The sequence below is a fragment of the Gallus gallus genome, chromosome 2, assembly GCF_016699485.2.
Source record: "Gallus gallus isolate bGalGal1 chromosome 2, bGalGal1.mat.broiler.GRCg7b, whole genome shotgun sequence".
Classification (NCBI taxonomy): domain Eukaryota; kingdom Metazoa; phylum Chordata; class Aves; order Galliformes; family Phasianidae; genus Gallus; species Gallus gallus.
Genome location: NC_052533.1, coordinates 110,781,593 through 110,809,486, shown reverse-complemented (window position 1 = coordinate 110,809,486; position 27,894 = coordinate 110,781,593). Strand labels below are relative to the sequence as shown.

Sequence of the window (27,894 nt, the reverse complement as noted above, 5' to 3'; positions counted from 1 at the left end):
CACATGTCCTAAAGGGACAGTAGCCCTTGGCTCTTCCCATGCAGAAATCCAGGGCTTGGCAGGAAAAGCCTGAGTAAACAATGAATCTGTGCTGTAGGTTGCACGGATGTACTGCACAGCTTCGCGGACAGCTCTGATGGGGAATTCCCCACACGGGGAAACCCTCCTGCAGCGCCCAGATGCTGCTCACATCACCAGGTGCTAACAGCATCTCAGGTACCTTCAGGGGACACCGCAGGGCCAGACTTCGTGCTCAGAGGCTGTGCTGACTGGAGATGGAAACCCAGCCCTGCAGAGCATGAGCCCTGTTTGCAGAGTCAGTCCTTCCTCCTGCCTGCTCCCCACGTGGCTGTAGTGAGGGTGCTCACTGCTTGGGCATATCTCCAGCACGCTGCATTTAACAGCCCATCTAGTTCTGGCCATTCCTCTAGCTTCTTTCCAGCCAGCAGTCCCTTCTGCAGTCTCCTGAATAACAAATCTTGTATTATCATCCTTATTATTATTATTGTGGTAGCGGTTGCTGTTGTTATTATTATTTGGTATGACTCTGGGACCTTCTGGGGACTCATGAATGGAACCAGTGAATGGAACCAGCAAAGCATCTCCACAGGGCATGTGCCTGGGAAACACTCCTCACCCACCCAGTGGGCTGGAGTGCTCAGCAGCTTCCCCTTCTGACAGCTGTAACAGGAAAGTTAGTTCTGCATCAGTTTCAAGTCTGGTTTTGCAGCATTTATTCCTCTGCCGCTTCTTCCTCCCCGCCTTCTTTTTGGCAATGAAATAAAAAACAAACAAAACCGATGTACTGTAGGCTTTCCTCACTTGAATACACTTGCCCAAATAGCTTTGTTCTGGTTTCATACAGCAACGCATAACTTCCTTGACACTGAAAACTTCTAGCGCTCTGAACCCCAACAGGATATTCCAGGGACAGAGATGCTGTTTCCAGTGCTGGAAAGGCTGAACCAGCACCAATGAATCAGTCTATATGCTGGGTCAGGACTGCCCTCCTTGTTATTCATGGTGGGCAGATTCAGCTGCAGAGAGCCAACCAAACGAATATGACACAATTTTTACTGATTTGCTCAGTGAGTACTGCAAGTAAGTTTTCCTTGCGCTATTTATGGGGTTTCCCTCTTCTAAATGTTACCAAGGTCACCGTGGTGTAACACTAATTTGTTTGTGTAACCCCTGAGCAGTGCACACAGAGCCAGATGTTATTTCAGAAACTACGCTTGGGGAAGGTTTTCTAAAACCTGTACGTTAAAACGTCACGGCACAGCGATTCTTGCCATAACATTAACACGGCTGCCTCAACAGCGCTGAGCTTCCTGCCATGAAAGGAGGGTTGGGCTGCCCCAATGCCCCGCTCCCATCCCATTGGATCCACCACTGCTCCGCACCTTGCAGTCTGATTGCTGGAGCTGTGTTTTTCATCACTCCATGCCAGCAGAAACAAAGGAACCAGTGGGCTTGGCTTAATACCTGATTTAATTAAGATAAACTTGAGAAATCAGAACCTTGGGAGCATGGTAGAAAGTGAAGGAGTACGCGTTTGTGGTAGTTAGTACAAATGGTAGTCTGCCTCCAAAAAATACTCCACATTTTTCTCATAGCTTCTTTGGCAGATTAAAATCAATGCAAAACTAAACCTCTACGAAAATTTACTTTGCACTGGCAATGTAACTTCTTGGTAGCCTAACACTAATTTGTCGCACGTGATCTGCAAAATACTACCGGACTCAACACGGTATTAAAACTCTGGAAATTTAATTCTGTTTCAGCACATTACATTTCTTTTCCAAAATACAAAGCAGAACACCACCTTATAGAAACTCATGCAACGACTGACTCTGTCTGCTATAAAGAGTTTGTTGTTGTTGGTTGAAACTACCGACGCCCATGAACTGAATGCTCTTAGAGGTATGGAAGGTTTAAAGTTTTATTAGGATCAGTCCATTAGGTTTAATTGAGTGACTCTCCACCCTTGGAAATGGCACCAAGCATGAAACCGTCAGCAACCACTTATCACAACCCAGCAGAGTCTATTCTGACTTCAAGTGGTATTCAATACAAATCAACCAATCAACTAACAAATCTCTTTTTCACTTGTTGGCTACACAGAAGAACAGGCATGAACAAAGTTATTCTTCCATTTTTCACTCTTAACATGCTTGCCCCGCTCAGTAAAAGCCTTAAACAAGTCTTTCATTTTTACCACTGAGTTCACTAAATTGGAACAGTAGATGTACTTTGTGTGCCATGTTTCAGCTTCTACTTCCTGAAAACTGGACAATGAACAAAATCAGACCACCTTTCTGATAAACGAAGTGGTAAAACGAGGTAAAAGGAGTGGTGTTAGTGAGATCTCAAAATGCTTCTAAAGTTATTCTTAACTATGGGAAAGAAAAAGGACCAAAGAATAAGATGACAACTTTTCTGTAAGCAGCTGTAGGGCCAATATGGTCAAATTTCAGTTACAGAGAACTATAACATACTGAGTTATACATTTATTTTTCATTTGGCCTTGTGATTTTACGGCTACCTTTTTTTTTTCTTTTTTTTTTTTTAAATTTAGCTGACAGTGGAATTTTAATAGCATCACTACATTTACATGCTACTGCTGCAGTAGGCTTGGACCTGTAATATCAGCACTTGCCACTCCCCTCTTCCTCCTCATAGCGAGGACTGTCTGCAAATCCAACACATTTCTGAGGAAGAGGCGGGTGTACAGTGCACAATCTCCCTTGCCCTTCTTTAGGAAACACTGCAGAGCAGGTAGTTTCTCTCCTTTCCCACTCCTTTTAAATACTGGCATAGGGACCTGCACCATTACAGCAGTTCCTCTCTTCAACACAGTTAAAACAATTCAGTGAAGCAAATTAAACAGTTGAAAGATTACACCTCATATGAAGGTAGAAAATGCTCATATAACACCTTAGCAGTTGCCTGGTATTGGAAGGACAATAAATTTTGCAAAATTCATTCATAGGTGCTTCCTTACTGCACTTTGACACTTGCAATGAGTGTCACACAAACCTGTCTTAACTGATATAAAGATCTGATAAAATCTTTAAATATATCTTTATTATCTTTAAAGATAATTCTTCTCATTTGGTTCCACGCTGTTATTCTACAAAGCTTTGTTCATCAGCACAGACCCATGGTTCGGTGCTTAGCCTTTGCTGCCTTCAACATCATGATTTGCTGCACTCCAAGCAGAGGAGAATCAACACTTCTCATCTTCAAAATTGTATTCCTACACTCTTACCTCAAAAGCACTATCAACATTAATCTTGCATACTTTCTGTAAGTGTGTTTCAGTGAGAATTCCACATCTGTGCCCTACAGACACTTCTCTTCTTGTCTGACTGCTTTTCTGCTTGGAGAAATGTTTGAAGGCAACTGCTCTCCCTCAAAACCCAGACTGGGAGTGGATTACTCCCACTAGGATTAGCACTCCCCCTGCTGCTCCGTACTGCCTGCATAAGGAGCCGGTGTCCAAAAAGGGGACACAAATCTGTGTGTAACTCATCCAGTAAAGCTACTAGGACCAACCTCCAGTCAGGTTTCACCTGAATATCTGTAAAAGGGGGAAAAAGAATAAATTGCAAAGCAGAGGGTACAGCCCTGCTGCCAGCCACAAACACACCCTACTCACTCTGTAAGCTGCAGCAAGCTGCAGAACTCACTATAGCAAATGTGGGCCTTCATGGCAAGAAGAAACCTGAAAAGGTTTCCAGGCAAGCAGGAAGCCTGAGAAGCCAGATGACAGCTGTATCTGGCAGCGTGTATCATACCACCCAGGTCCATGTTATGTTCAGGTGCTCATGTTTTGTAAGCACAGACAGAAGTTCTTGACACTTGGTGTCTTTCAAACTATTCAACACCCTGAACATCCACAACGGAGTGAGTATGGAAGCAGCACGCATCAGAGCTGCAAAGAAGTCGCCAGGTCCCCTTCAACTGGCTGGACTTGAATCTTACAAGACTGTTTAGAAAGAGTTTCTTCTATGTTCACAGCTACTCTAGTTCTAGAAATTTGCCAAAATTCTTATAAAACATTTATTGACAGTAGCAATGAACAAAACATTTTTCAGAATAGAAATTAAAGCAGAAAACAGCTTTACGTCATTTTGGACATGCCAGTTGTACAAAGGTTTATGCAGTGAAGTAGGCAACGAGGTTGCCCCTGGAAGAACACACATGAAATTCAGGAGAGGTCAGGCCTTATTAGATCCCCAAAATAAGCTGTTATTGTCTTCAGTTTGTTATTGAGAAAATTTTGCTCTATTTCAACTTTCCCTCCTGGCCCTGCCAAGGAAGCGATCTGAAAAACAGAAGAACAAGAAGCAGGTCAATCAATATGCAGGTAAAGAGGAAAAACCCCAAACTTCTGTTCATGTCATGTAAAACATCTTTGCTCTGATATCACTGGTGCCTCCGGTCCTCTGTGTGCCTCCTATTTTAATCACAGAAGTGAGTCTGTGGCTTTCTTGGGACCTGGAACTCGTCCCTGTTCAGTCTGCCAAGAAAACAGGAGAACTTGAGAACTAAAGATAAAGAATCACTACTTCACACACTGTGCTGAGATGAGACATACTACAGCCTGGTTTGCACAGCACTGGGCATGCGAGCATCCCTGCTGCTTGCCTGGCAATGGTGACAGCAAAAACCAAGCCAAAACCCCGAGTGTCAAAACGTCAAAAAAAAAAGTACATGTCAAAATGCAAAGTTTTGTGAGCAGAGTAAAAACAAATCCTGAAACTGGGAAGCATAAAGGTTGTGCTGAAGAGCTGGGGAAGGAAAAAAAAAAAAAAACAACTAACCAAAACAAAAACATCACAACAGAAAGATATGCAGCCCCCAGACCAAACAGCTTTCAAAAATACTAGCTTTTTTTTTTTCCTGTTGCAACAACAAAAGAAAAGCTGCTGCTGCGTGCAGGTGAATCTCAGATGCTGTTGACAGTAAGGCAGCCGGCAGCTGAGCAACCGCTGAGGAATGAGGTGGGCAGAGAGCCTGTGGGGCAGCGCAGGCCCCGTCTGCAGCCACCCGAGTGAAAACGTCACCGTTCACGCTCCGCTGGCTGAGCCCGGTGAGCACCTTCGGTGCTTAATGATTACAACAGACAACTGCAAGGGAAACACTGCCGTGGACTTTGTCTTCTGGGCTGGAGCACACAACCCTCTGTCCCCTTCTGCTCACATTTACCGCGCCCAGCAGCGCTCTGGCAGATGGCAGACGACTGACCACTCCCCGCTGCAGGCCGAAGGCAGCTGCCATGATGTGCTGCTCCCGAGCGGGCCTGCTCCCCTCAGCCCTCCTCCCGCCTAGCCATCTCTGCAGTCCCCTGTGCTGGAAAACTTTCCACATCAACAAAATAAAAAGCAAAAGGCCTGCAGGCCCGCAGTAGGCTTGTGCTGATCTTTAAACCAAGATGTCCATGACACGGCCAGCTAGAATGTGAAGTTCGGCTTGCATTATTGCCACTTCTGAACTCCTCCGAGACTTCACTCTGCAGCATGGGTTTAAATATAAACATGGTGAAGCTTCCTCTATTTTACTGCAAGTAAAAAAGCAGCCTACCATCAAGAGGAAATAACAAATTAATCTAAATTATACTTTGAACCTATATTGACATGCCCAGAAAAATCACACTTATCTAAAACAGGCATTTACTTTCCTTCCTCCCCTCCCCCCCCTCTTTTTCTTCTTCCTTTTTCTTTCTTTAACTGTGGATACAAACAAAAGTGTGAGCAGTTTCTTCATCCTTCAGTCTAATGGCGATAGGAAAAAAAAAAATTCCACGTTCTTGTCAAAGAGGAACCTGCCACTTAAGTCAAAAAGCAGAAGCAGGCCCATTTATAAATAGCACGAGAGTCTGAACTGGCAAGCGATCAAGAATGTTAATTTTATGACTTATCTTTTCCTTCTTGAAATTCTAAAAGCAGTTAACACTGCAAGGCAACCCGTTTATGTTTTTTTTCCTAGGAAGGTGTTAATTTTGTCCTATTTTATTGTAAATGACTCTCGCAAAAAGAGTTGGAGAATGCCTTTTGTAGCAATAGCTGCTTAACTCTTCAGAAATATTGACTGGATTGGTCAAATTAATATATGAACACTGAAATTACCTGGGATTACCCAGTCCCAAGTTTGGAGCACAATTTATATAATTAAGCATATGTAAGGACGAGCTGCTCGTTCATATCAAACTGAAGTCTTTACTAAATATTTCTCTTACAACACCAAACAGAACGCTTATTCAGTAACGCAGGTAAACGTCACTGCTAACAGGTGGCATTTGCTGAAGGATACCTGAGAGCACAATATCCATATGCTATGTGTAGCTATATATAACTTAAAAGCATTAAATCCAGGATTAATAAGAGTAATTCCAATTGACTCCTAAAAAATATAAATATATATATATATATTTGAAAGCCCAAAGTTGACAAAATTCTAATGGGCACATAGGCATAAATTCCACAGAGGGGGAGGAGCCAGGACAGAAATCTCCAGATTGCAAAAATCTATGATTGCACTCCTCAGAATACATCTGTCAACATCTCAGCTTCTCATGTTAGCAGGAGGTGCAAGGAAGCAAAGGGAGCCCAGCAGTGAGGCACTGACTGCTCAGATAGAACCACCAACGTTCAGAGGAGGAAAACACGAATGCTCCATCACCATGCTTGTTTGTAAACTGCTGGAGGTTGCAAATTTAATTATGTGCAAGCTGCTAGCTGCAAGCTTTCCTTGGAAGGGCTCAGTGAAGCCTGATGGATTAACAAAGACAAACTGCCATACAAAAAGCTTCTAAAACATGTTATTACAGAATCATAGAATGGCTTGGGTTGGAAGGACCTTAAAAAGACTACACAGTTCCAGGTGGTCTTTCCAAATGTGAAGCACAACAAACATCTCACCATCTAGGCACAAGATTTGCAGACAAAATCCAAGTTTCATTTTCAATCCCGATTTTCCAAAAACGGAATATAATCGTATTGAGGAAATAAAGGCAAGAAAAAAAGGATCTGCACAACGTGCATTCTTTTCATCACTATCAGAGTCAAGAGCATTTTCCTTGATTCTAGGACAAGCAAATCATTCTAAACACTAGATACAGACCAAACAGTAATAACATCTGGAACAGAGCCAGATCAATGAAACCACCATTTAGGATAGCAAAACGCCCAGTGACTGAGAAATAATTTCATTTAATTGGGTATAGCCAAACCCAGGAGTCGGTTTCCAATACAGAAACAGGAAGAAGTCTGAAAAGTGACCACTTTAAAAAACAAACACCACAACTCTACATAACTGCAAATGTAATCTTTTGATTGTCTCCTACACCACCTATCTTTTTTGAAAACAGTATGTAGTGAATAAATGCAGTCTGTAAGACTTCCCAGTGGGACTGAGTTACAAATCAATACAAAAATCAAGCAGACTGCTGGCATGTCAGCTCATGATTTATGAAGTTACAACAGACTGGTAATAATTAATTCACTATTAGCCTAAGTGGAGAGAGGTTGCCAATCAGTGTTAGGATGCCAATATACATATTTCCCATTAACTAGTAGTAATCATGGGGGATAATATGACAAATAGCATAGATGGAAGATTATGTACTTATGAACACCTCGCTAGGGCACTATGTTTATCACTTTCTACCAGGTCTCTCCCCTGCCCACCTATGAAATGCAGCACTATGTCCACCCCAGTCGCTCTCACACAGTGCACCTTCCTAGAAATGCCAATATTGCATCCTGATACAACATCTCCACTCTCCATGCTCCACTCTCTGCTCAGGGCTGCATGACCTCCTCCTTTTAGCAAGGTTCAAAGAAGACAGACATGCACCAGAGGGATGGATGAGGCCATAGAAGATGCTGGTTGAAACACCACAGACTTGACTACAGTTGAAAAAACCCAGTCTTTACTGAAAGTTAAGAGACAGAACCTGATTTTAATCTTGCACAGGCTGAAACCCCTGAGGTATTCTCTAGTTCTAAGGACAGGGAAAAAATCCTCCTGCAGATATTGAGCAGAAAGTTATCTAGAGTGTCTTCTCAAAAAAAAAAAGAGCCACCACCAGACAACATTACACCTCTCACACTGATCTGTTTGTAATTTTGTCTGAACAAATATCCACAGTTATGGTCAACATGGACAAGAATCAACAAATAGTAGTTCCCCTCATGGTAAAGTTCATGTCAGAACTTCAATATTTCATGAGGTGTAAAACTTAGCATACGATGAAGATGAATAATAATTCAAAGTGTTTAGAAGGCAGAAGGTTATTCATTTCAATGGATAATGTCCCTCAGGGACAGGATGCTGTTCAAAGAGACCTAGACAGGATTAAGCAGTGGGCCCAGGTGAATTTCATGAGGCTCAAGAAAACCAAGTGCAAGGTCTTGCACCTGGGTCATGGTAACCACCACTATCAGTACAAGCTGGGCGGTGAAAGGACTGAGCACAACCCTGCTGAAAAGGACTTGGGAATATTGATGGATGGAAGCTGAACATGAGGCAGCAGTGTGCCCTTGCAGCCTAGAAAGCCAACCATGTCATGGACTGCACTGAAAGCAGCACGGCCAGCAGGGCAAGGGAGGTGATCCTGCCCCTCTGCTCTGTGCTGGTGAGACCTCACCTGGAGTAGTGCATCCAGATGTGGAGTCCTCAGTACAGGAGAGACACAGACCTGTTGGAGTGTGTCCAGAGAAGGGCCACACAGATGAGCCCAGGGATGGAACGTCTCCTCTAAGAGGACAAGCTGAGGGAGCAGAAGCTGTTCAGCCTGGAGAAAAGAAAGCTCCAGAAAGAGCTGATAGCGGCCTTTCAGTATCTAAATGGGGGCTATAAGAAGGAAGGTGACAGACTCTTTAGCAGGGTCTATTGTGAAAGGACAAGAGGAAATGGTTTCAAATTAGAACAGGAGAGACTTAGATTGCATAAAAGGAAAAAGTTCTTTTTACAGTAATGGTGGTAAGGCACTGAAATAGGTTTGCCCTGTTTTGCCAAGGCACAGGTATCCTCGTTTATTTATTTTTAACTACTATCAGCTTAAATTAGTATCATTAATTCTTCTCATAGAAGGTAAAAACAGCTTTCAATTACCCAGATGTCTACCAAAGATTTTCACTTACGTTTGCTACAGCATAATTTTGATTTGAATACACATGTCTATTTGAGACAGTGATTTCAAGTTCTTTCCTGGGAGGTAAAGATGCTGCAAGGAGACAGGTATCAACAAGGATGAGCTGCAAATATGAACTGCACTACTAATAAAACTATGTCTTTACATACACACACATATATAATTGTTCCTGAATATTCCCTAACCAGAAAGAACATTTTTGAAAGATTGATTCAACCTAAAAATGGACCTATGCATTATACATTTTGAATCAAGCACATGCTTATAAACCAGAAGACTGGATGCAACCGAAAGAAATGTTTCCTGTTTCCTGTCAATACATCAAGTGCATTTCACTGGTTTGATGCTCCCTCTTGAGGCAGAAGTACAGAAGTTTGCTCTTCCATCTAAATTCGCTGAATTTTCTAAGAGAATTCAGCCAAAGGAAAAACCTTTCTCCTCTCTGCAAGACCAATTTGATTCAGAAAAGTCATAGTACTATGCAAGCATAGTACACACCACTTTTGGAATAAAGCCATATAGAACAAGGTTGCAAGTCTGATCTACCAAGAAGGCAATGATTGCAGAGCCCTCAGAAACAGACCAGTTGAGGTCAACAGCCACCTGCTTTCACAGCAAGAAATCACACTATCCTACATATCTAAAGCTAAAAAGAAGTATATGTTTTCCAGTAAATTTGCACCCTCATAATTAAAGGGCAAGCAGAGTTTTAGCTCTAAGGTTGATTCCAATTGCTGAGCATCTATTTTTATGAACCTGAGATCTACTGTCACACAAGCCAACTTGCACTGCTACACTGGCTTACAGTCAGTATAAACATCTGCATGGAGGTTTGCAATAGACATTAAATCAGCTTCTAAATTAATTTTAACTGGCAAAGCACACTCTGGTTGTAGATTCAGGCCAGTCTGTAAAGGACAAGAGGCGGAGTGCTGAAGATTTAACTACTGCCACCTTCCATGCTAAACATGCCAGACTGCCTCTCCTAGGAGCTCAGGGATACGTGAAAGCCTAAAGTATGTGCATGTATACGAAAAGAGAATTTTTAAGGACACTAAGGAGGCAAACCTGATAAGCCTGTGCAATGCTATCACAAATGAAACTTAAGAACCTTGCAAGTTTCAAATCTAAGGCATCAGGTAATCTCTCAGCAAATACTGCCTTATCGAAGTTATTTAGATTTCAGGTTTTAATCTCCTGCAAAAAATGTTAAATATTTTCTTCATCAAACTTTTCTAAGCACCCCTGGTGCTTATGGACTACATTTACAAGCACAGCTATACCACAGTACACTAGCACTGGTGTTCTGCACCCTTGCCAAGGTTGTCAGGATAGGAGTTACTCTATTTGATCCATGAGAAAAGTACAATGGATCAGAACTGTGGGCAAAACCATATAGAAACTGAGAAGAAAAAACTATTCATGCCTACCATTAAGGAATCTTGAAGATATATGTTTCTTTCCTCTAGAGATTCACAGTCCTGAAATTTCAGTAGAGGTAAATTCAGAAATGTCACTCAAATACAACCGGAGATTACAATGGCCAAGCCTGTAACCTTTGCATAGTCTTCCGTGGACCAGAGAATCCACTACGATCATAGTTAGGAAGGTCAAGTACGACCCACCACTGTCCAAGCAAGTACTACACTAAATTTCCCTCAACACTAAGCTAGATTCACATTCTCTCTCCACACTGTCCAGATAATCAATCTTTAGATTTTCTTTTTCTGTACACTGGCACAGTATCTAGAGAAAGCATAAGGAGTTGCTTTCTTTCCATGGGATCAGCCTGTAGATGGGAAAACTGAGCTGAACCCAAGCCCACAGCCATCTGCTTTTCCAACTAAGTTGTGACCACACAGCCACAATTCTGAGCAACAGCACTTACTCTTCAGCAATTGGTGTAAAGGAGAACCTGTGGACACACACCAAGGAATATTCAGAGCATGCCAGCAATGCTCAGAACCAACTGGACCCAGAGGTAGGGGCAGCAAAACATCTTATGCAACCACATACAGGTGCTACACATGTAGAGCACGCTAACAGCTAGGCCATAAGAATTTCAGCCCGTTTCTCACACTGTCCTTTTGTCATTAACCATATCTGCAGACGCTGGCTGGAGACCTCATCTGCTCCACATTAGACAAAGCTTTTGAAAAAGCTGGAAATAAACCTGTGAAGTTCTGTGGCACAAAACAGGAGAGGAGAACGTCTCACTGCTCTATCTTAACGGTAAATCTACAAGACATAATTAGCATAGAAAATATACAGAGGAAACTAAACCAGACACCCAGGGGAAGTGCTACAGTCATCTAATTACTTCCAAAATAAAAAAGTATTTGACTGACATATTTAATTTCAATCACCGAAGAAGAAACTGTTGAAGTGGAATGTCAAATACAACCAAACAGGTACAAGTACTTATCTAATGAAAGTCTCTAGCACACACACACACACAAAAAAAAACCAGCCACCCTGACCTGGTAAAATAAATTGTGCATTTAACAAGTCACTGCTACATCTAAGTAATCCAATCACTGCTGTGCAAGTAGCCCATAAGTAACTACACACCTGTATGGGCAGCATGACAGATGTCTCTTGCTTGAGAACGTACTAACGCACTAATGAGAATGACTAGCAATGGCGTTAATGGTACCAGGCTGTACAGTGATCTCCTGCAACTCCCTCATGAATGGAAGAAAAGATTTAGGACTCAGCAATTTATGAGATGGCATGAACTGGTTAAGATACCTTCTTTCCTTTATATAAATGTATCCGTCTGGCACCCAAATACACTATATTTGGATTGTAAGCATCTGCAGTCTGCTGCTCTATGAAGGAATACTATCAAGATAATGGAAATCATCTACTAGTCCCATTTCTAAATATGCCAGAAGTGCTGGAAACAGAAATCACTTAATGTAAGGTTCAAATTTTAAACAAAACAATCAAACACGTTCAGCTGAACAGACTTAAAAATCTTAACTCTGTGCTTATCCTATGTTTTAAGCCTGTTGAGGTTTTTGTAGTTACCAAGCCATTATCCAGTAACATACCTGGTTAATGTCAGTATTCCGAGGTAGAAAATACACAATGTTGTTTGTGATCTTCTTGGAGAGCCTGAAAATTTCAAATGTAGAAGCCAGTAAAGGAAAAAAAAAAAAAAAGAAGTACAGGAGGGAGAAACTATTATATATTCATTCATTTTGAAAGCTTATTATGCAATAATGGAATGGCTGTGTCATTAGATATTGTTCTGGAATGCAGAAACTCCATTATTTCACCATTATTATCCTTTTTTTTAACAAGTAAAAAAGAAAACCTCAAAGAAAAAAGCCCCAACCAACTCACTCATTTTCCTAGGAAGTTTAACTGAATTGCAAAGAAGAATTTGAGAAGTTGAAATGCAGTTTATAGTCAGTACACTGATTTGATACGTGTTTGCTAAACTATTTTGCCTAATATCGCCTCTCATATATGCATAGATGTCTTTACCCTTAGAAGTATAGCTATAGTTTAGTTAAAAAGGAATAAAAAGAGGTTATCTGACAAAGAAAAACACAATTTCGTAGTTGACGAGACTGATATGCTCATGCCTTCCCAAATGAATGGCTGCTCACTGCCAATGTAAATAAATTAATATGAGATTTTATGCATTAATTAGAAGAGTTAATATTTTGCTTGTGTTCTTCCGTGTTTTCCCAGGTCATGAGCAGGTATTATAATAATGATATAAATATTTTAAGCAAAGCTAGCTTTCATTAAAAATAGAATAAATCGATTTATAGATCTATTAACTAATGACTGCCTATACTTACACCACATGTGTATTTGATTACTTCAGGGTTGTTTCTTTAAATAAAAATCATTTAACAAAAATAATGAATGAATACTTTAAATTAGAAGATATGAACGTTTTCTGAAGTTTCTTCTCCAAAAATAACTTTACGACAGCTATTCCTTTAAATAAAAAATAATACAAGCATTTAATTTTAGGTCATCAATTTTATATAGCTGAAACTGGGGGAGGATTAAAGAAACGTGAGACACCTGTGACTGCAGCTGAAGTTCACATCATAGAATCACAAGGTTGGAAAGGACCTACAGAGATCATCTAGTCCAACTGGTTCTCCTATCACCATTACTACCACTAAGTTACTAAACCATATCTCGTAGCACCTCATCCAGACACCATCACTTCCAGTCAGCCAGCTGGACATGGCAAAGCCCACCTCAAGAGAAGCAGGGAAGAAAAAAAAAAAAAAGACTGAAAATCACACCCACGATGACACACAACTTTGAAAGGATATCCATCTGGGCAAATCATAGTTTGGATGTCGAAGATTTCAGCAGTGGCATAGTCAGGCCCGCCCCAAGGAGGGCTGAGGAACACAACGTCTGCTTTCAGGTCAGCAGCCAGCACCATGAAGTCTCCACACACAAATTCAATCTGGTTGGCCACGCCGTACACCTCGGCATTGCTGCGTGCAAGGCTGAGTTTCTCGGGATCTATATCAACAGCGATCACTGCAAGTGAACGAGAGAGGAAATGCAAAGATAATGTGGGCTGCAAAGTGCACCAAGCATCTGACCGCCACACGGATGCCACCCAGTTACCAAACAGAAGTTTCACAACGTTCTCTTGTAGCAACCAGATACATATCACATCCATAATTTCATTTTATGTGCTAAGCAATGACTTCATTTTCTAGGTAGCAGTAGACATGAAGCTCCAGCTCCTCGGAGGGAAATGAGGGTCCTTTACTTTACAGTAGAAGCTCCATGCATTCACACCAAAGTGACAGCAACACCATAGCCAAGACTGTGGGAAGCCTCAGCATGCTGTTAAAGGTTTGGGAATCACACATCTATTCCACCACTCCTTGGCTCAAGCACAGGACAGGCAAGGCCGTCTGCTTAAGGGAGGAAGTCTTCCTATCTTCTCTCCTGGCAGGAACCCAACAGCTTACACAGAGTCAACTGGAAACTCGTTCTTCTCCTTTGTCAAAGATTAATGTTTACCTTGTGGCTAATCACATTACACTGAAAATTGAGTTGGAAAAACACCCAGTGTAGTACAAGAACTATGATACAATGGCAGCATATAATCATATAAACCACGTGAAATTTAGGAAATATTTACAGAATGCATCATAGCCTACCAAATTTAATGCAGCACAAACTATCATTTTTCTTGCTCAGAAATTACTTGGAAGTGTTAGATCAGCTGGTATTTTACCAGAGTTTTTCATGACTAGGAGAGGGTTGAGTAGTCAATGTTTTTACAGAAAGCACTCTCATGATTCACTGCAATTTCATTACCTGGAAACAAGAACTTAACACTAATATCAAGTTATCACTGCTTTTCTGTATTAGGTCCTGCTGCACTCACAGGTGATCCCATTCCATTAAGTACAGTTCACATGAAACATACTTTTGAGTACATAGCCTTAATGTACTATTGAGAAAAGCAGCAGCTTTCTGGTGTCACTGCAGGTTGGCACTGTAAACAGAATTTAACCTTTAACAGCAATCTTCAGAGCATCCTATGGACTAGCTACTATGCCAAGTAAAACTAACGCTGATTATGTACAACATAAATCCAACTTTGACTTTAAATTGGAAAGCAGTTTTACAGGTCGTCTTTAAAAACTGAAACCTCATATTGTGATTCTGATGAAGGAAGAAACCTCCCATTGCTTCAGAAGCACTGAAGAAAAATGCATTGGTGAAAAAAGCCCAACTCCAATTTTCAGAGAATCACAGAATGGCCTGGATTGAAAAGGACCTCGAAGATCATCTAGTTTCAACATGTGCAGGGTCGCCAACCACTAGACAAGGTGGCCCAGAGCCACATCCAGGCTAGCCTTGAATTCCTCCAGGGATGGGGCATCCACGACCTCCTTGGGCAACCTGTCCCAGTGTGTCACCACCCTCTGAGTGAAAAACTTCCTCCTGAAACAAAAACTTTCTCCTAACTTCCTTTCCTAATTTTAGGGAAAAAGGTTGAAGAAATGAAACAATGTGCTGCATACAATGCCTACTTACCTCTTTTTGAAGTCAAAGCAAACTGAATAGCATTTCCTCCAACCCCACAGAAGGCATCCACTATTGTATTGCAGTTGAATGACTGAGCGACACGGACCGCAATATGCTCTGCTATCTTCTCAGGAGTAACAGAAAACCAGCCCTCTGTAAAGGGAAGAGAAGAAAAGTATTTTTGCCACTTATTTCAATGTCATCTAAATTAAAAACAAACAACTGAAGGTTTAGCATTAATCCCAGCAATTTTGGCTTAATACATTCAACCAGGAAATACAGGCTTTCAAGATTATAAACTCTGGTGAGTCGAGTGATTTGCTAAGCAAACAAAGTCTCACTGAAGTGAATAGATATGCCTGATTCTCAGTGAAGGCTTTGTTGATCTTGGTGCTCATCAAGGACAAGTACATAAATACAGCTGCAAAAAACCTTATACATGTCATATCTATGCTCTACCACAAATAAAAACAGAAATATATCCTCTCACATCCTACACATTATTTTCCTTACAGCCACGCCTGGCCTGCCAAACAATCTATGTGTTTATATGGGAAAGTATTAGAAATGAAAGTCTTACAAAAATCTTACCAAAAAGGGTGATAATACTAACTCCTTATTTACCTATGAACTGATGATTTGGAAGCAGTTTCCACATAACATGGAAAAATGTAACCTTGAAAATGACTGCTGAAAGACCGTGTATGTTAAGAGAACAAAATTACATTCATTATTGTACTTCAAAGTTAAAAATATATATATATATATATGGAGAAAAAAGTCACTGAGTTTCTGAGAAAGTCCTGACCAAGCACTGTTTAGGTATGCCATGGTCTTCAGCAAGCTTCACGACTAGCAATAAGAGGGGCATGCCATGCTAGAAACTGGGAAACAGAAGTCCCAAAGTCTTTTTTGTTTGTCAGTGTGCTGGCTGTACACTCAGTATTGCTCCACTCATCGAAAGGATTAGTAATAAGCTTCAAGAAAGGTCACAGACTTGGGTACCCCTTATTCCACACAAGTCAGCACCCTGTGTACTAGACACACCTACCTCTATCTAGTTTAATCCCCTCATCAAATCGAGAGAACAGCCTGTAGCGTTGCGCCCAGTACTTTATCAGCTCAGGATCCGCAGCAATCTCGGGAGGTATCTCTCCCAGTGCCATCTTATGCTTTCTCCTCCTTTTTCTCTCCTTCTTCTTTGCAGTATTTTTTTCATCTACAACTGGAAGACACTGCAAAAGTTAACTTACTGTCTTCATAGGCGTATGGCAAACAGGTATACAGGTATTGGACCAGAGAGATTATCACGTTACAAAGGAGAAATGAAATCTCCTGTGTCCTGGGCTTGAGGAAGGGCTCCAAGAGGAGATCCTTCCTCCTTGGGAGTCAGCCCTTAAATGGGGTCTAGGACCCCTTCCGGTCACTCAGGTGAAATTGCGTTCACCTGTGCCCCTGCAGCTGACTCAGCACTCGCCTCAGGTGGTCAATCAGAAGTTCAGGCCGTGATTCAACAGTTCCCATACAATAGGCTATGAATATAACTGGCAGGTAGATAAGAGTCAAGATACCAAATGCTCGAGTTCAGCAACACTGCTAAATGGCTTTTAATACTGTCTGCCACATTATGGAGATCAGTGGTTTGAGTTAAAAAAGAGCATTCTGTATAACAAAGGAATAAAGTAATCTATCAGACATCTGTCACAGTTATAAAATAAGATTTTACCCATTATTTAGGAGTCTTAGCAGGCTAGACATGACTTTCAGCTGATAGCAATAAGCTCTAAATAGTGAGCAAATGCGGATCAGACACCAACTTAATGCCCATATACTAAAAAGGAATAAGAATCAATCTAAATGAGAATTTTACATAAGTATAACACAACTGGATTACTGTGGGAAGGATTAAACTGTGCAGAAAGCTGAATAATCCTATTTTCTGTTTTTCAGAGGGTTAAATAAACAAATTCACACCATAACTGTTTTTTTCTTTCTAGAAATTCTTTTTTTTTTTTAGCAACATGCATTTCCTAAATCTACGTGCATATGTGAATCCAAAAGTGGATATTCCTTGCCTCTACCTGACATTAATAACTCCCACAGAGGAAAAAGAGGCATGAACCAGAGACATGACCTGCTAGGTCACACATTAGACCAACAGTCACTGTTCATCTATACAGAAATATTGTCTAAAATAAAGGTAAGGCCTGGGATTTTGGTGCTCTAGGAACAAACTACTAGTACACTATAGTACAGTAGTACAGCTATAAATTATTCAAAGAGACCTTTTTGGTCCAAGTGGTAAACCATAGATAAATGACACACAACATCGTAATTTGGGAGAGGAGCAGCACGCCCACTACCAAGTCACATCCAGTTTGTAGGAAACAGGAGTACCTGGGCTCACGTCCTCCATTTCTGCCTGGAGATAATCTGGTATGTCCAGAGGGACCAGCACTCTTCCAGAGCCACACTCGGGCTTTCTCCTGCCCTGGCATCCAGCGCTGTTTGCTGCTGCATTCATTGCCTCCTCTTCCAGCTTACTCGTCCCAGGGTCACCACCAACCACACTGGAAGGTAGCAGCTCAGGGGCCTCCATGCTGACCCTCACACTCCGTGCAGTGGCGACACTTTCCTGATCCTCCGAGTCGCTGCTTGTTGATGACTCCTCGACTTTACTCAGAGGAGAGGCTTTCTGGTACATGGCTTCCTCCACAGATTCATTAACCTGCTTCAGGAATGCTTCCACCTGGAATGGAAATATAGCACAGACTGTTAGATGCACTGCTAACCAGGTGCAAATAGGACAGTTTAAAAGCATTGCAGTTCAAAAGCACCTACGATGGATACACTCTCCACTACGTCTATTTTGAAAAAAGTAAAATACCCACAAATAAGCACACAAAAAAAATCATCCAGTTACAACATGAGTCCTTAGCTCTGCCCCCTTTACACATTTTTTCAAAACAAGTTGTCTTGGGAACCAGATACTAGCTAGGTGCAAAGGAGAGATTGAGCTGCCTCACCTCCAGGATGTACCAAATGGTACATGCATCAAACCTGCTGCACAGTAGGTAACTCCACACTGCATCCTGACCAACGGACAGATGTCAGTTTAAACTCTTCAAAGGTATATGCAGATGCCTGGTTTTAACATTACAGTTACTCTGGTGGCACTAGGCCTAGGGCAGTTGCTTATCAGAAAGACTAAGGAAATTTGTAACTTCTTTTCTCCTTCACATAATCACAGCTCTCCTCACTGGTTTCAGGTACAAGAAAGCAACAGCCAAGTTTTTGATCCCAAATTATAGCAATGGGACAGGAGTTCAATACAACATTCGTCATTGTCACCAGAAAACAGTGCTTTACAGTGAGGTATTAGGGAACGCCAGGCATTCCAGTGGGTGTTGATTATATACACTCTTTATCCCATCATCACAGAAATTCCACCACTAACAAATGTCCTCATACTCATTTTAAGACCAGAGATACTTTTGGTAAGTACAGAAACCTACACACAATTCTAAAGGAATGATGCACCTATTTGGTACGTGGTTCCATGTAACCTCACCATTAAGCTCAGATTTCTTTTACTAGACTGCTAAGCGTCCACCAATGCCTTTTTATACCCACCCCAACAATAACCATTCTTCACCTAAACAGGAGGAGGAGGAGAGGAAGGGGAAAAATAGCATCAGACTGAAAATGAAATCACCTACTCTGTGCAATATTTCTTTTGCGTAATAAAATAACAGCTAAGGGAGCAGAGACATCCATGCAGTTCACCAACGCTAACAAGTATACCCACCTTCTTCAGAGTTTTGTTTTTTCTGCAAGATGTTTCAGGCTCCTCTGTAAAGAAGATGTGTGTGTTTTTGCTCTTCCTTGGTTTACGCATGTCCAAAAATTTGGACTTGAGTTTTGCTTTTTTCTCCAGGTACTGAACGCTTCGGTGAGTGAAATCTGGGATTCCACCGTACCTGAAATGTAAGAAACTAAACAATTTAGTTGGGAAATTTACCATTTTGAAGATTTAATATTAACATACATGTAGTGACAGAGTCAACTACAAGACATCCTCCTCTTTGAATCTTATATATATACACATATACACATGTACTAAACATGTCACCTGAGCCCTATACCTAAGCTACAGTCTACCTGTGCTCTGTGATGTTGTTTCTAAGGCACTGATAACCATATCTTTAGGATATGCTATTGAAAATGGAAATTTCATTGAACAATAACCCGACAATACTTATTAATATAGTTGATGTAAAGCAACGTGAAACATCTACAAATTATTATCTAAGCTCACAGGACTCCAAACTGAGAGGATCATTAATGGTTTGAGCCCTTAAGCATCCCGAATTTAACTAGATGACCGGGCATTCCAATTCTCTACTCAGTTGTTTCCAGTTATATAACTGCAAGTACCCTACAAGTTATACTTATCTTTCAAAGCACTTTTCTTGTTCTCTAATTCTTCATTTCTAGTGCTAAAGCTTACTGCACAAAGATTAACTTCACCAATTATCTTCCAAAAGTTCAACAAAATCGGAATGGAAATGAATGGCATACTAAAATAATATCAACAGAGCTAACTTGCTGTGAAGAAACCCTGAGTTCCTCATAAGCAATTACTTTTGTCCTGCACCACACTTGAAGCCCAAAATAGAACAGGTTTCCTCAGGATCTTCCACTGGATTCTCATCCACATCCAGTTCATGGCTAGGAGAAAACACAGATGATAAGTAAAGTTGGGGGTTATTTCCCCCTTCCCACCCCCCAAACAATCAAATAATAAATTAAAAAAAAACACACCACAAAACCTATCCCCTCTTTAAGAAATGCCATTAAAACTCCTGCACTGAAACCATTTAGAAGTGCATTTCAATAATTCCCCCACACACTGCTGATATCAAACAAGGCAGATAACACCAACTTATTTATATGCATGAGCAGATCCTTTTTCTTACCCAACTCAGTGTGCCTTTCCATGGGCATTACAATATTCCAACTATTTGTAATGATTTCTCAAAACATTTTAACGTCAAGCCCTATGCGGAATTGACGAAGACAAAATATTTGTTCACCCCATTTCTAAATTACCTTCATCACCTATGATGCTATCTGTATTATCCCTCATTAATGCTATAGCAATATCAAAATGTTACAACAAAAGCTGCATCGTTAGCAGATAATCCCATTCATCCCTTCATCTGTGTGTTTATTAGAGAGGGAAGGAAAAGCCTCGCCGTCTGTGAATGTCACAGTACTGAGCATTTTACTAGCAACACATCAGTTAAGCAATACAAATTATTAAGTAATATCTCATACCTTTTACACTAACTAAACCTGAATAAATGAGTCATCATATCCAACTTAATAACCTAATACACTTCAGTGACACACGGTACTGTTACCTTGCACAACTTAACATCCAGGCCATATATTCTTTATAAAGCAAAGAAATACACTTGCTGCCAGGTGAAGTGATAGGCAGTGATGGAAGACTATCACAGAATCATAGAATGGCCTGGGTTGAAAAGGACCAAAATGATCATGTAGTTTCAACCTTCCTGCTATGTGCAGGGTGGCCAACCACCAGACCAGGCTGCCCAGAGCCACATCCAGCCTGGCCTTGAATGCCTCCAGGGATAGGGCATCCACAACCTCCTTGGGCAACCTGTTCAAATGATACACCATCCTCTGTGTGAAAAACTTTTAACTCAATCTCAGTCAAACAGCTGTTATAAATAACAATTTGAGAAAAAGGGAAAAAAAAAAGTTTTCACTACTTACCTTCTCTTCACTTTGGCACTTCTGTTTTCAGGAGGCTCTTCTCCTCCTTCATCTTCATTTTGATCACAAAGCAGCAACTGTTCTTTGTCATTAGAGCTACATGAGTTACCTGACTCCTGGGAACCTAAAGAGAAACAACTTATTTTAACCCTTTTTGCAAGTTAAATTTCAGAACTTCCCACCCTTAAAGAGCATCTGCAGCAACAGTTACGTTGTTTCACATATCCTCATCTGACAACTAAGGCACAGGTGTCAAACTACACCTTTCTTTACCTATCTTAGGGGGACGACAAGGTGCCAACACAAGCTTGCAGTATTAGTTACACTACAGTGTTTAAGCAGGACTAATTTCAAAATAACTCAGCTTTCCAAGAAAAATAAAACTCTTGTGGGGTATAAATTCCAAACAGTTCCTTCTTTCTTAAGCTTTGTCTCCAGTGCGAGAAAGATTTTCCTCCCACCTCTCTCTCATTTAAACTCTACTGCAGGATCAAGATGGGGGCACACCCTGCTTCTTCCTTCTTTAGGAGGTCGCAAGCAATGGACTCAGAGGTTTCCTCATCAAACTGAACTCCCAAGCTGCTGACTCTTCACTCGCATAGTTCATCTTTTGTCTTCAGCAGGAAAAACCATACACCTGCCAGGAAAGCTGCCACACTGCTAATTATTGGCAATTCTGGCAGGAAAAAGTTTGTGGTCAAATAGGATAGCCACCTCCTTTCCCTGCACATGGAACTGGTGGCCAAAAACCGTCCAGTCTTTCATCTCCCTCACAGAAACCCTTCCAGCACCATAAGGCACAGCCACTGCCTCTCACCATACTCCTTTGTGAACTGGCATTTGCACTTGATGCGGGCACACAAATTTGGGGTTGTAAAGATTGACCTCTAATTGACCTCAGCTGGTCCACAGTAACGCCATGCAGCAGGACAAGAGTTTGATTTCAAGTATGGCCTTATTAAACAGAAGAACAAAACAGAACCACCAAAAACAAACAAAACCAAACTGTGAAATTGCTTTTTTGGGAGTATTTCTCAAAAAAAAAACCTGTCCTTAGATTTGTCAGATTCATGAAAACATCAAACTGAGTTTTCATTAATTTTAGACTATCGGTGAAAAAAGAAACACAGGCTGAATGACACAGCTGCAATACTAAAGCTAATTAATAAACCAGTAAAGCACCAACTATGCTCTCTTATCACTTTTTGTGGTACATTTGGGAGATGTATAAAGCGTATGTTGTGTTAAAATCTCTTGTGGCTGAAGAATACATTCAGTATACAGCCTAGAGAGGAGAGATGTTCCAGAGAATCAGAGGAAAGAAAAGAGAATTAATTATGCAATCTTTCCACAAAAATACTCAGTCTATGTTTTAAAACAGCGTGATAAAGACCGGCTCTTGGTTTTTATATACAACCACTTAGAGTTACAGTGGTAGAATTAATGTTAGTTGATTGTGTATTACCTGACTGGTTAATACTTCTATTTTCACAAGATGCTCTCCTTTTCCTGGTTCCTCCATCACATGGTTCCTTCTGGCTTGAAACACAGGGACTCTGGCTTTTGCTGTTACACGAACTGTGCTCTTGAAGCTCTTCATTGGTTACTGTTAGAGGTGCGCTGCTCTGCTCCGATGTGTCCAAATTTAGGTTTAAATTACAAATCCCAGAGATTATCTCATGATGGGGCTCAGCACTTGAAGTGAGTGTTTCCTCACTTCTGGTGTGAGAAGGAGACAGCTCCAAGACCAGCACTTTGCTGCCTTCAGCCTCTGGGCTGACCAGGTCCATTTCTTGTGAAAGATCAGTCTCCTGCATAACCCCATTCAGCTGAACACTGTCAGTGTGTGAGCTCTCCGTCGTCCACCCCTGATTTGTCCAGTACTGAAACTGTTCCCAGTAATACCAGTACAGTTCGCTGTAATGCTGCTCCCACTCCTCCTTGGTGTCTGGACTGTTCCAAGGCTCCGATGCTGTCATGGCTTCAGGTGATGAGACATCTTTATGCTTCTCCAGCCAGCTTTGCCAAAGAAGGCCCTCTCCATACTCGCTCCAGTACTTCTCCCATTTCCGTTCAATGGGTAAGGCCTCACTAGCAACACTCTCCGAACTTCCACAGTTCCCTACACCTGCAATCTGAGATTCACTGTTTTTTACACTTTTCTCCGTAGCCTCTCCAGCTGAGGCTGGCTCATCTGAGACGGGCTGCTTATGATCACCACAAATGTGATCCTGGCATCCCTGCTCCATTTTATCCTGGTGTTTTTGCTGTAATTCTTTTCTCTTCTTCTTTTTCTTTTTCATAAACTTCACGTTACCTCTCTTTCTGTATTTTTCTTTTGCCTAAAATATAAAGGATAAACATATTCAGAAGTCCACAGCATGCAGGCAGTCCTTCCTTTCCCTCTCTGTAAGCACATTTTTGCTTATTGTGACCCTCCATCACTCTGCAACCCCACTGACAGCTTTTTTCCCACAAAAGAGGCAAAGGATCTGATAGAACCCCGTCATTTTGCCAAAGATTTCTAAGAAAGCTGTGACAAACAGCTGTGAGCATATCTGCAAAAAGGACCCGGAAAAGGTAGAATTCCAGACAGAAGTTGGGAGGGAAGTTGTTCATAGTTGTTCAGTGATTGAAGAGGAAAGACATCAGTGTGAAACGCCATGAAATGCTATGGGGAGATTAGTCAGGAACTGTAGGGTCACTGAGTTTAGCTGAAGAGTATTAATCAGTAACACCAAGGACTTGCTTGCTGTGCCACAGAGGCCAACCTTTATAATTGCCTGATACCTACCTGGCCAGCAAACACCGCCCAAGTGATTTATTAGGGTAGTTAGCACATAATATGTTTTTATTTGCAAGTTTTGTAAATCTTGCTTACAGAACCAATTTATGTCTGGCTAAAGATGACTGATGAAATATTCCTTCCATCCCACAACGATCTGCAAGAAAGTTCAGAGAAACACAGGAAAGAGACTCCCATCCAGACAGGTGGCTCTTTCTGCAATTAATCCATTTCATTTGCTACCACGTACTTCAACTAGTACAGCTGTCCAATGAAATAAAGACAAAAAACTTCCTGTGCTCGTAAGCAAAACACCCCGAGCAACAAAATGTTATCTAAGATAAATCTGCCAAGTTTCTGAATAAACTGTCCAACTAAATTTCACAGGTAAAAGTGTGGTGGTGGTGAGGGAATACAACTCACATGGCCAACAGACTGCAAGTACACAGATATTATCCCAAATGCCTCATTAGCTGCAACTCCTGGTTTTGTTGCACTGACAAACGCATAAGGCAGCCTGTCAAGGAGATGGCTTAAGAGAATGGGCACTAAACGTTCATTCACACTTCTCACATTAACGTATATGGTGTAAAGCACAACACTCAGCAGTAATTAGAAAAGCACATTATCTTCTCACTTGACTTATTTGCACTACCACTATATAGCCACACAAATCATATATGCATACTGTGAGCTTGAACTCAGATGTCTGGAAGGTCTATTTACATGTCATCACGTAAAACAATTTACAAGCTCCTCCTATTTATTGAGAAATTAATCAGGCCAGAATCCCAGAGTGCTCTGCACAAAGGCACTCTCACCTCTAGGGAGGTCTGTACTCTATGAAGCAGGTACTGAATATCTCACTACCTTTTCCCCAGTGATGCACAACTTTAGCCTATCCATAAAGCCCAGCCGCTTGCTGCAGGAAGCAGAGGACCCAAGCCCAAGCCCTGTCCTTTGGAACAGCCTGGCTTGATCAGCTACAAGGGGAACACACAGAACTAACTTTTCCTACTACTACCTACAGCTAGACGCTTAAAGCAGACACACACTCAGTTTGCAGTATATTAGTTGTCCTGTAGCACAGCATGAGCATTACTGCTTTAAACCAGCTCCTCCTAGCAGCACGAGAAATACAGACATGGAAGCACAAAGTACAGCCTGACTCTGCCAAGCCCAAATGGCAAGTGACTTTTACAGACTGCACAGACCACGTTGTCATACACCGCTGGAAAACCCAAGTGAGGCAACTCAGATACATCTCCACAAACTGCAGTGCAAAAGCAACTAAGGAGTAGGCATGCCCCTACGTTCTGGAACACAAAGTAAACAGAAAAAATAAAGCACGGTGATTTTTACCACAAAGTCCCTGTGAGCTGAGTGCCCACCAAAGTGAAGAGGTAACCCCATGCTCTTCATAAGCTCGGCCTCTGAGTCTAGGTCATCTTCTTCCAGGTCCGGAGCACAATCAGTGTCCACTCCCAGTGTCACAGTGGGACAACCGTTTTCCTGCTCAGATGCTTGTTCCTCTCCTGTGAACAAATGACATTGAGTGAATACAATTGTCCAAGTCCTGTTATCAGAAACCTTTGAAAGTCATCTAGTCCAACTCCTCTGCAATAAACAGGGACACCTACAGCTACATCAGGTTGCTCAGAGCCCCCTCCAACCTGACCTTGAGTGTCCCAAGTATTGGGCACCCACCACATCTCTGTGCAACCTGTCCCAGTGCCTCAGCACCCCCACTGTGAAAGACGTTATCTTTATAGCCAACCTAATTCTCCTCTCTTTCAGTCTGAAACCATTTCCCCTTGTCCTATCACCCGATAAAGTGCCTGTCCCCTTCTTTCTTGTAGCACCCCTATAATACATCAGTGCATCAGCAAACCCTGTAACAAACACCAGCACAACCTCTTCAGCTTCCTTTCCCATTTAAAGATTGCCTTATAAGTACCTGAAAGCTATTAACAGATTGAGCATTTATCATCTTTTGCAATAGTTCACTGAAACAACGCTAACATCAATACAAAGTTCTATACATTATATATATATATATATATGCATATACACTTTTTATAATAACCCAATATTAACACTTCCATGAATTCTAAACCTTTCAACTGCATCATTATTTTAGCTGTATGAATTTACCTTTTTCAGGACCACGCCGCATTTGCCACCCTACACAAGCAGCAGGGATACATTTTCACATCAGGCCTGAGTTGCAGAACAGCTCTGCCCTCGGGCTCTTTTAAACACGTACTTCTTTAGCAAAAAGAGGGAGAGTAAAAACAAGTGGAGAGCAAGAGTGCAACACAACAGCAGAAATCAAAATAAGGCTTCAACAGCCCAAACATCAGACTGGGTCTGAGCGGGTCGCAGTTAACTCCCTTCTCAGCAGCCTGGGCAGCACTGTGTTTGGACTGGTGGCTGTGCTGATAACACAGCTGTTTTGGCTGTAGCTGAGCAGCAGAGCCCAACGCTCCTTCTTCTCCCTACTCGGTGCTTCCCAGACATCTCACCAGTGGTGGAATCCCTGCCTGCAGTCGTTTAAGCAACACCAGATGTACACATAACGACAAACGCCACAGCAAAATAAGAAGCACACACAGGTGAAAGCGATGCAGTCCTATCGCACCTCAGTACCCACGCACAGCTCACTCCACGCATTACCACACCACACCACACTGTACAATCGACGCTATTATCTTACCCGTACTCTCATCGTCATCTTTGACATAAAATCCTTTTAATCCCAGCTTATATAACTTCCGATCCCTGTAAAAACAAACACTGATGCTGACGGTCACCGGACAAAGAACGGCAGCACTACAAACCCCGCTGGAGAGACGCTCAGCCCCCTGCACCCCCCCCGCCCGGGCTCTCCCCGCCGCCCCCGGCCACTCACTCCACGAAGGCGCGGGAGCAGAGGCACACGATGCCACCCGCCGCCCCCGCCCGCAGCAGCAGCTCGGCCACCAGCTGTCCCCGCGGGTCCTGCACCATCCCGAGCCCACGCCGCACCACGGTACGGCCCCACCGCCTTCCTTCCGCCGGAACTGCCGCCAGCGCCGGGCCCGCCCCGAGCTCCGCGGCGTGCCGGGTTGGGCTGGCTTGGGCCGCCGGGAGGGGGCGCCGCTGTGCCCTCAGGGCCGTCCGTGCGCGGCGGGAGGCGGGGCGCGGGGCCGCTGAGGCGCTGCAGGCCCGGGGCTGGCCCCGCCTGGCGGGCGGTTGTAGTGGTTGTGGTTGGGCTGCTTGTTGGGTTTGTTCTGCCTCCTGACGGGAATACTGAGAGTGCAGGGGAGCGGCACAAAGGAGGAGCGGGGGCGTGATTGGAAGGGGGGAAAATTCGTGTAACGGGAGCGGGACAGAGAGGCACCTGCTGCCGTTGTCACAGAATCACGCACCCGTAGGGGTTGGAACGGACTTCTGGAGACCACAGTCCAACCCCCTCGCTAAAGTTGGTTCCCTGCAGCAGGTCGCACGGGAGTGTCCGGGAGGGCTTTGAATATCTCCAGAGAAGGAGAATCCACAACGTCTCTGGGCAGGCTGTTGCAGTGTTATGTCACTCCTATCGTAAAGAAGGTCTTGTATTAGTATGAAACTCTCTGTGTTCCAGTTTTTGCCTGCTACTCCTTGTTCTGTTGTTGCTCACCACCCAAAAGAGTCCACCCCACCCATTTGCCTCCTGCCCTTCAGTTGTTTATAAACATTAATGAGAGCCTCTCTCAGCCATCTTTTCTACAGGATGAACCTTGTCGGTAAAATCCATGACATTCACATCTCTTGGAGAACTATTACAAAGCCTCCCCATCACTGTGATAGGATTTCTCAGACAATAAAGGGACAAATGTGTGCTCTTTTCTTACCTGCTAGCCTGTTCATTGCACACTGGCAGTTTTAGAAACAAGTGTGTCGTACATGTATGCTCCGTTTTCAACCTCTCTGCATGGCTTTATGTCAGCACATGCTCTGCTCTTTGTCTGCTGCCCTTTCTCTGTTTGTTTGCATCAGTACATTCTGGGTTACAAGTTTATAAGGCCTCACGTGAAAGCAAAATATCCTCAGTATTAGGTAGGAAATATGCAAAGGGAAATTT

The 27,894-nt window shown here is 42.4% G+C and overlaps 1 protein-coding gene across 1 annotated transcript; it reads right to left on the bottom strand.

Moving 5' to 3' along the window:
- Positions 1-1,473: 1,473 nt before the first annotated feature.
- On the bottom strand, positions 1,474-26,850 carry TGS1 (trimethylguanosine synthase 1). Its single transcript, NM_001006389.2, has 13 exons — positions 26,704-26,850; positions 26,509-26,573; positions 25,155-25,327; positions 22,473-23,349; positions 21,008-21,131; positions 19,847-19,933; positions 19,011-19,182; positions 17,600-17,951; positions 16,254-16,427; positions 15,212-15,355; positions 13,474-13,690; positions 12,220-12,298; positions 1,474-4,330 (listed from the first exon to the last, which is right to left on the bottom strand). The coding sequence occupies exons 1-13, from the start codon at positions 26,799-26,801 to the stop codon at positions 4,214-4,216; spliced, it is 2,679 nt and encodes an 892-aa protein (NP_001006389.2). The 5' UTR covers positions 26,802-26,850; the 3' UTR covers positions 1,474-4,213.
- Positions 26,851-27,894: the final 1,044 nt, after the last annotated feature.

What these genes read in the sequence shown, in the direction of transcription:
- TGS1 (NM_001006389.2), bottom strand. Translation starts at nt 26,801, where the DNA reads ATGGTGCAGGACCCGCGGGGACAGCTGGTGGCCGAGCTGCTGCTGCGG. An exon ending in AGATGACGATGAGAGTACGG is followed by an intron (nt 25,328 to 26,508) that starts GTAAGATAATAG and finishes ATTTGTTCACAG; the next exon opens with GAGAGGAACAAGCATCTGAG. An exon ending in AATGGAGGACGTGAGCCCAG is followed by an intron (nt 16,428 to 17,599) that starts GTACTCCTGTTT and finishes AGTGTCTTCCAG; the next exon opens with TTGTAGATGAAAAAAATACT.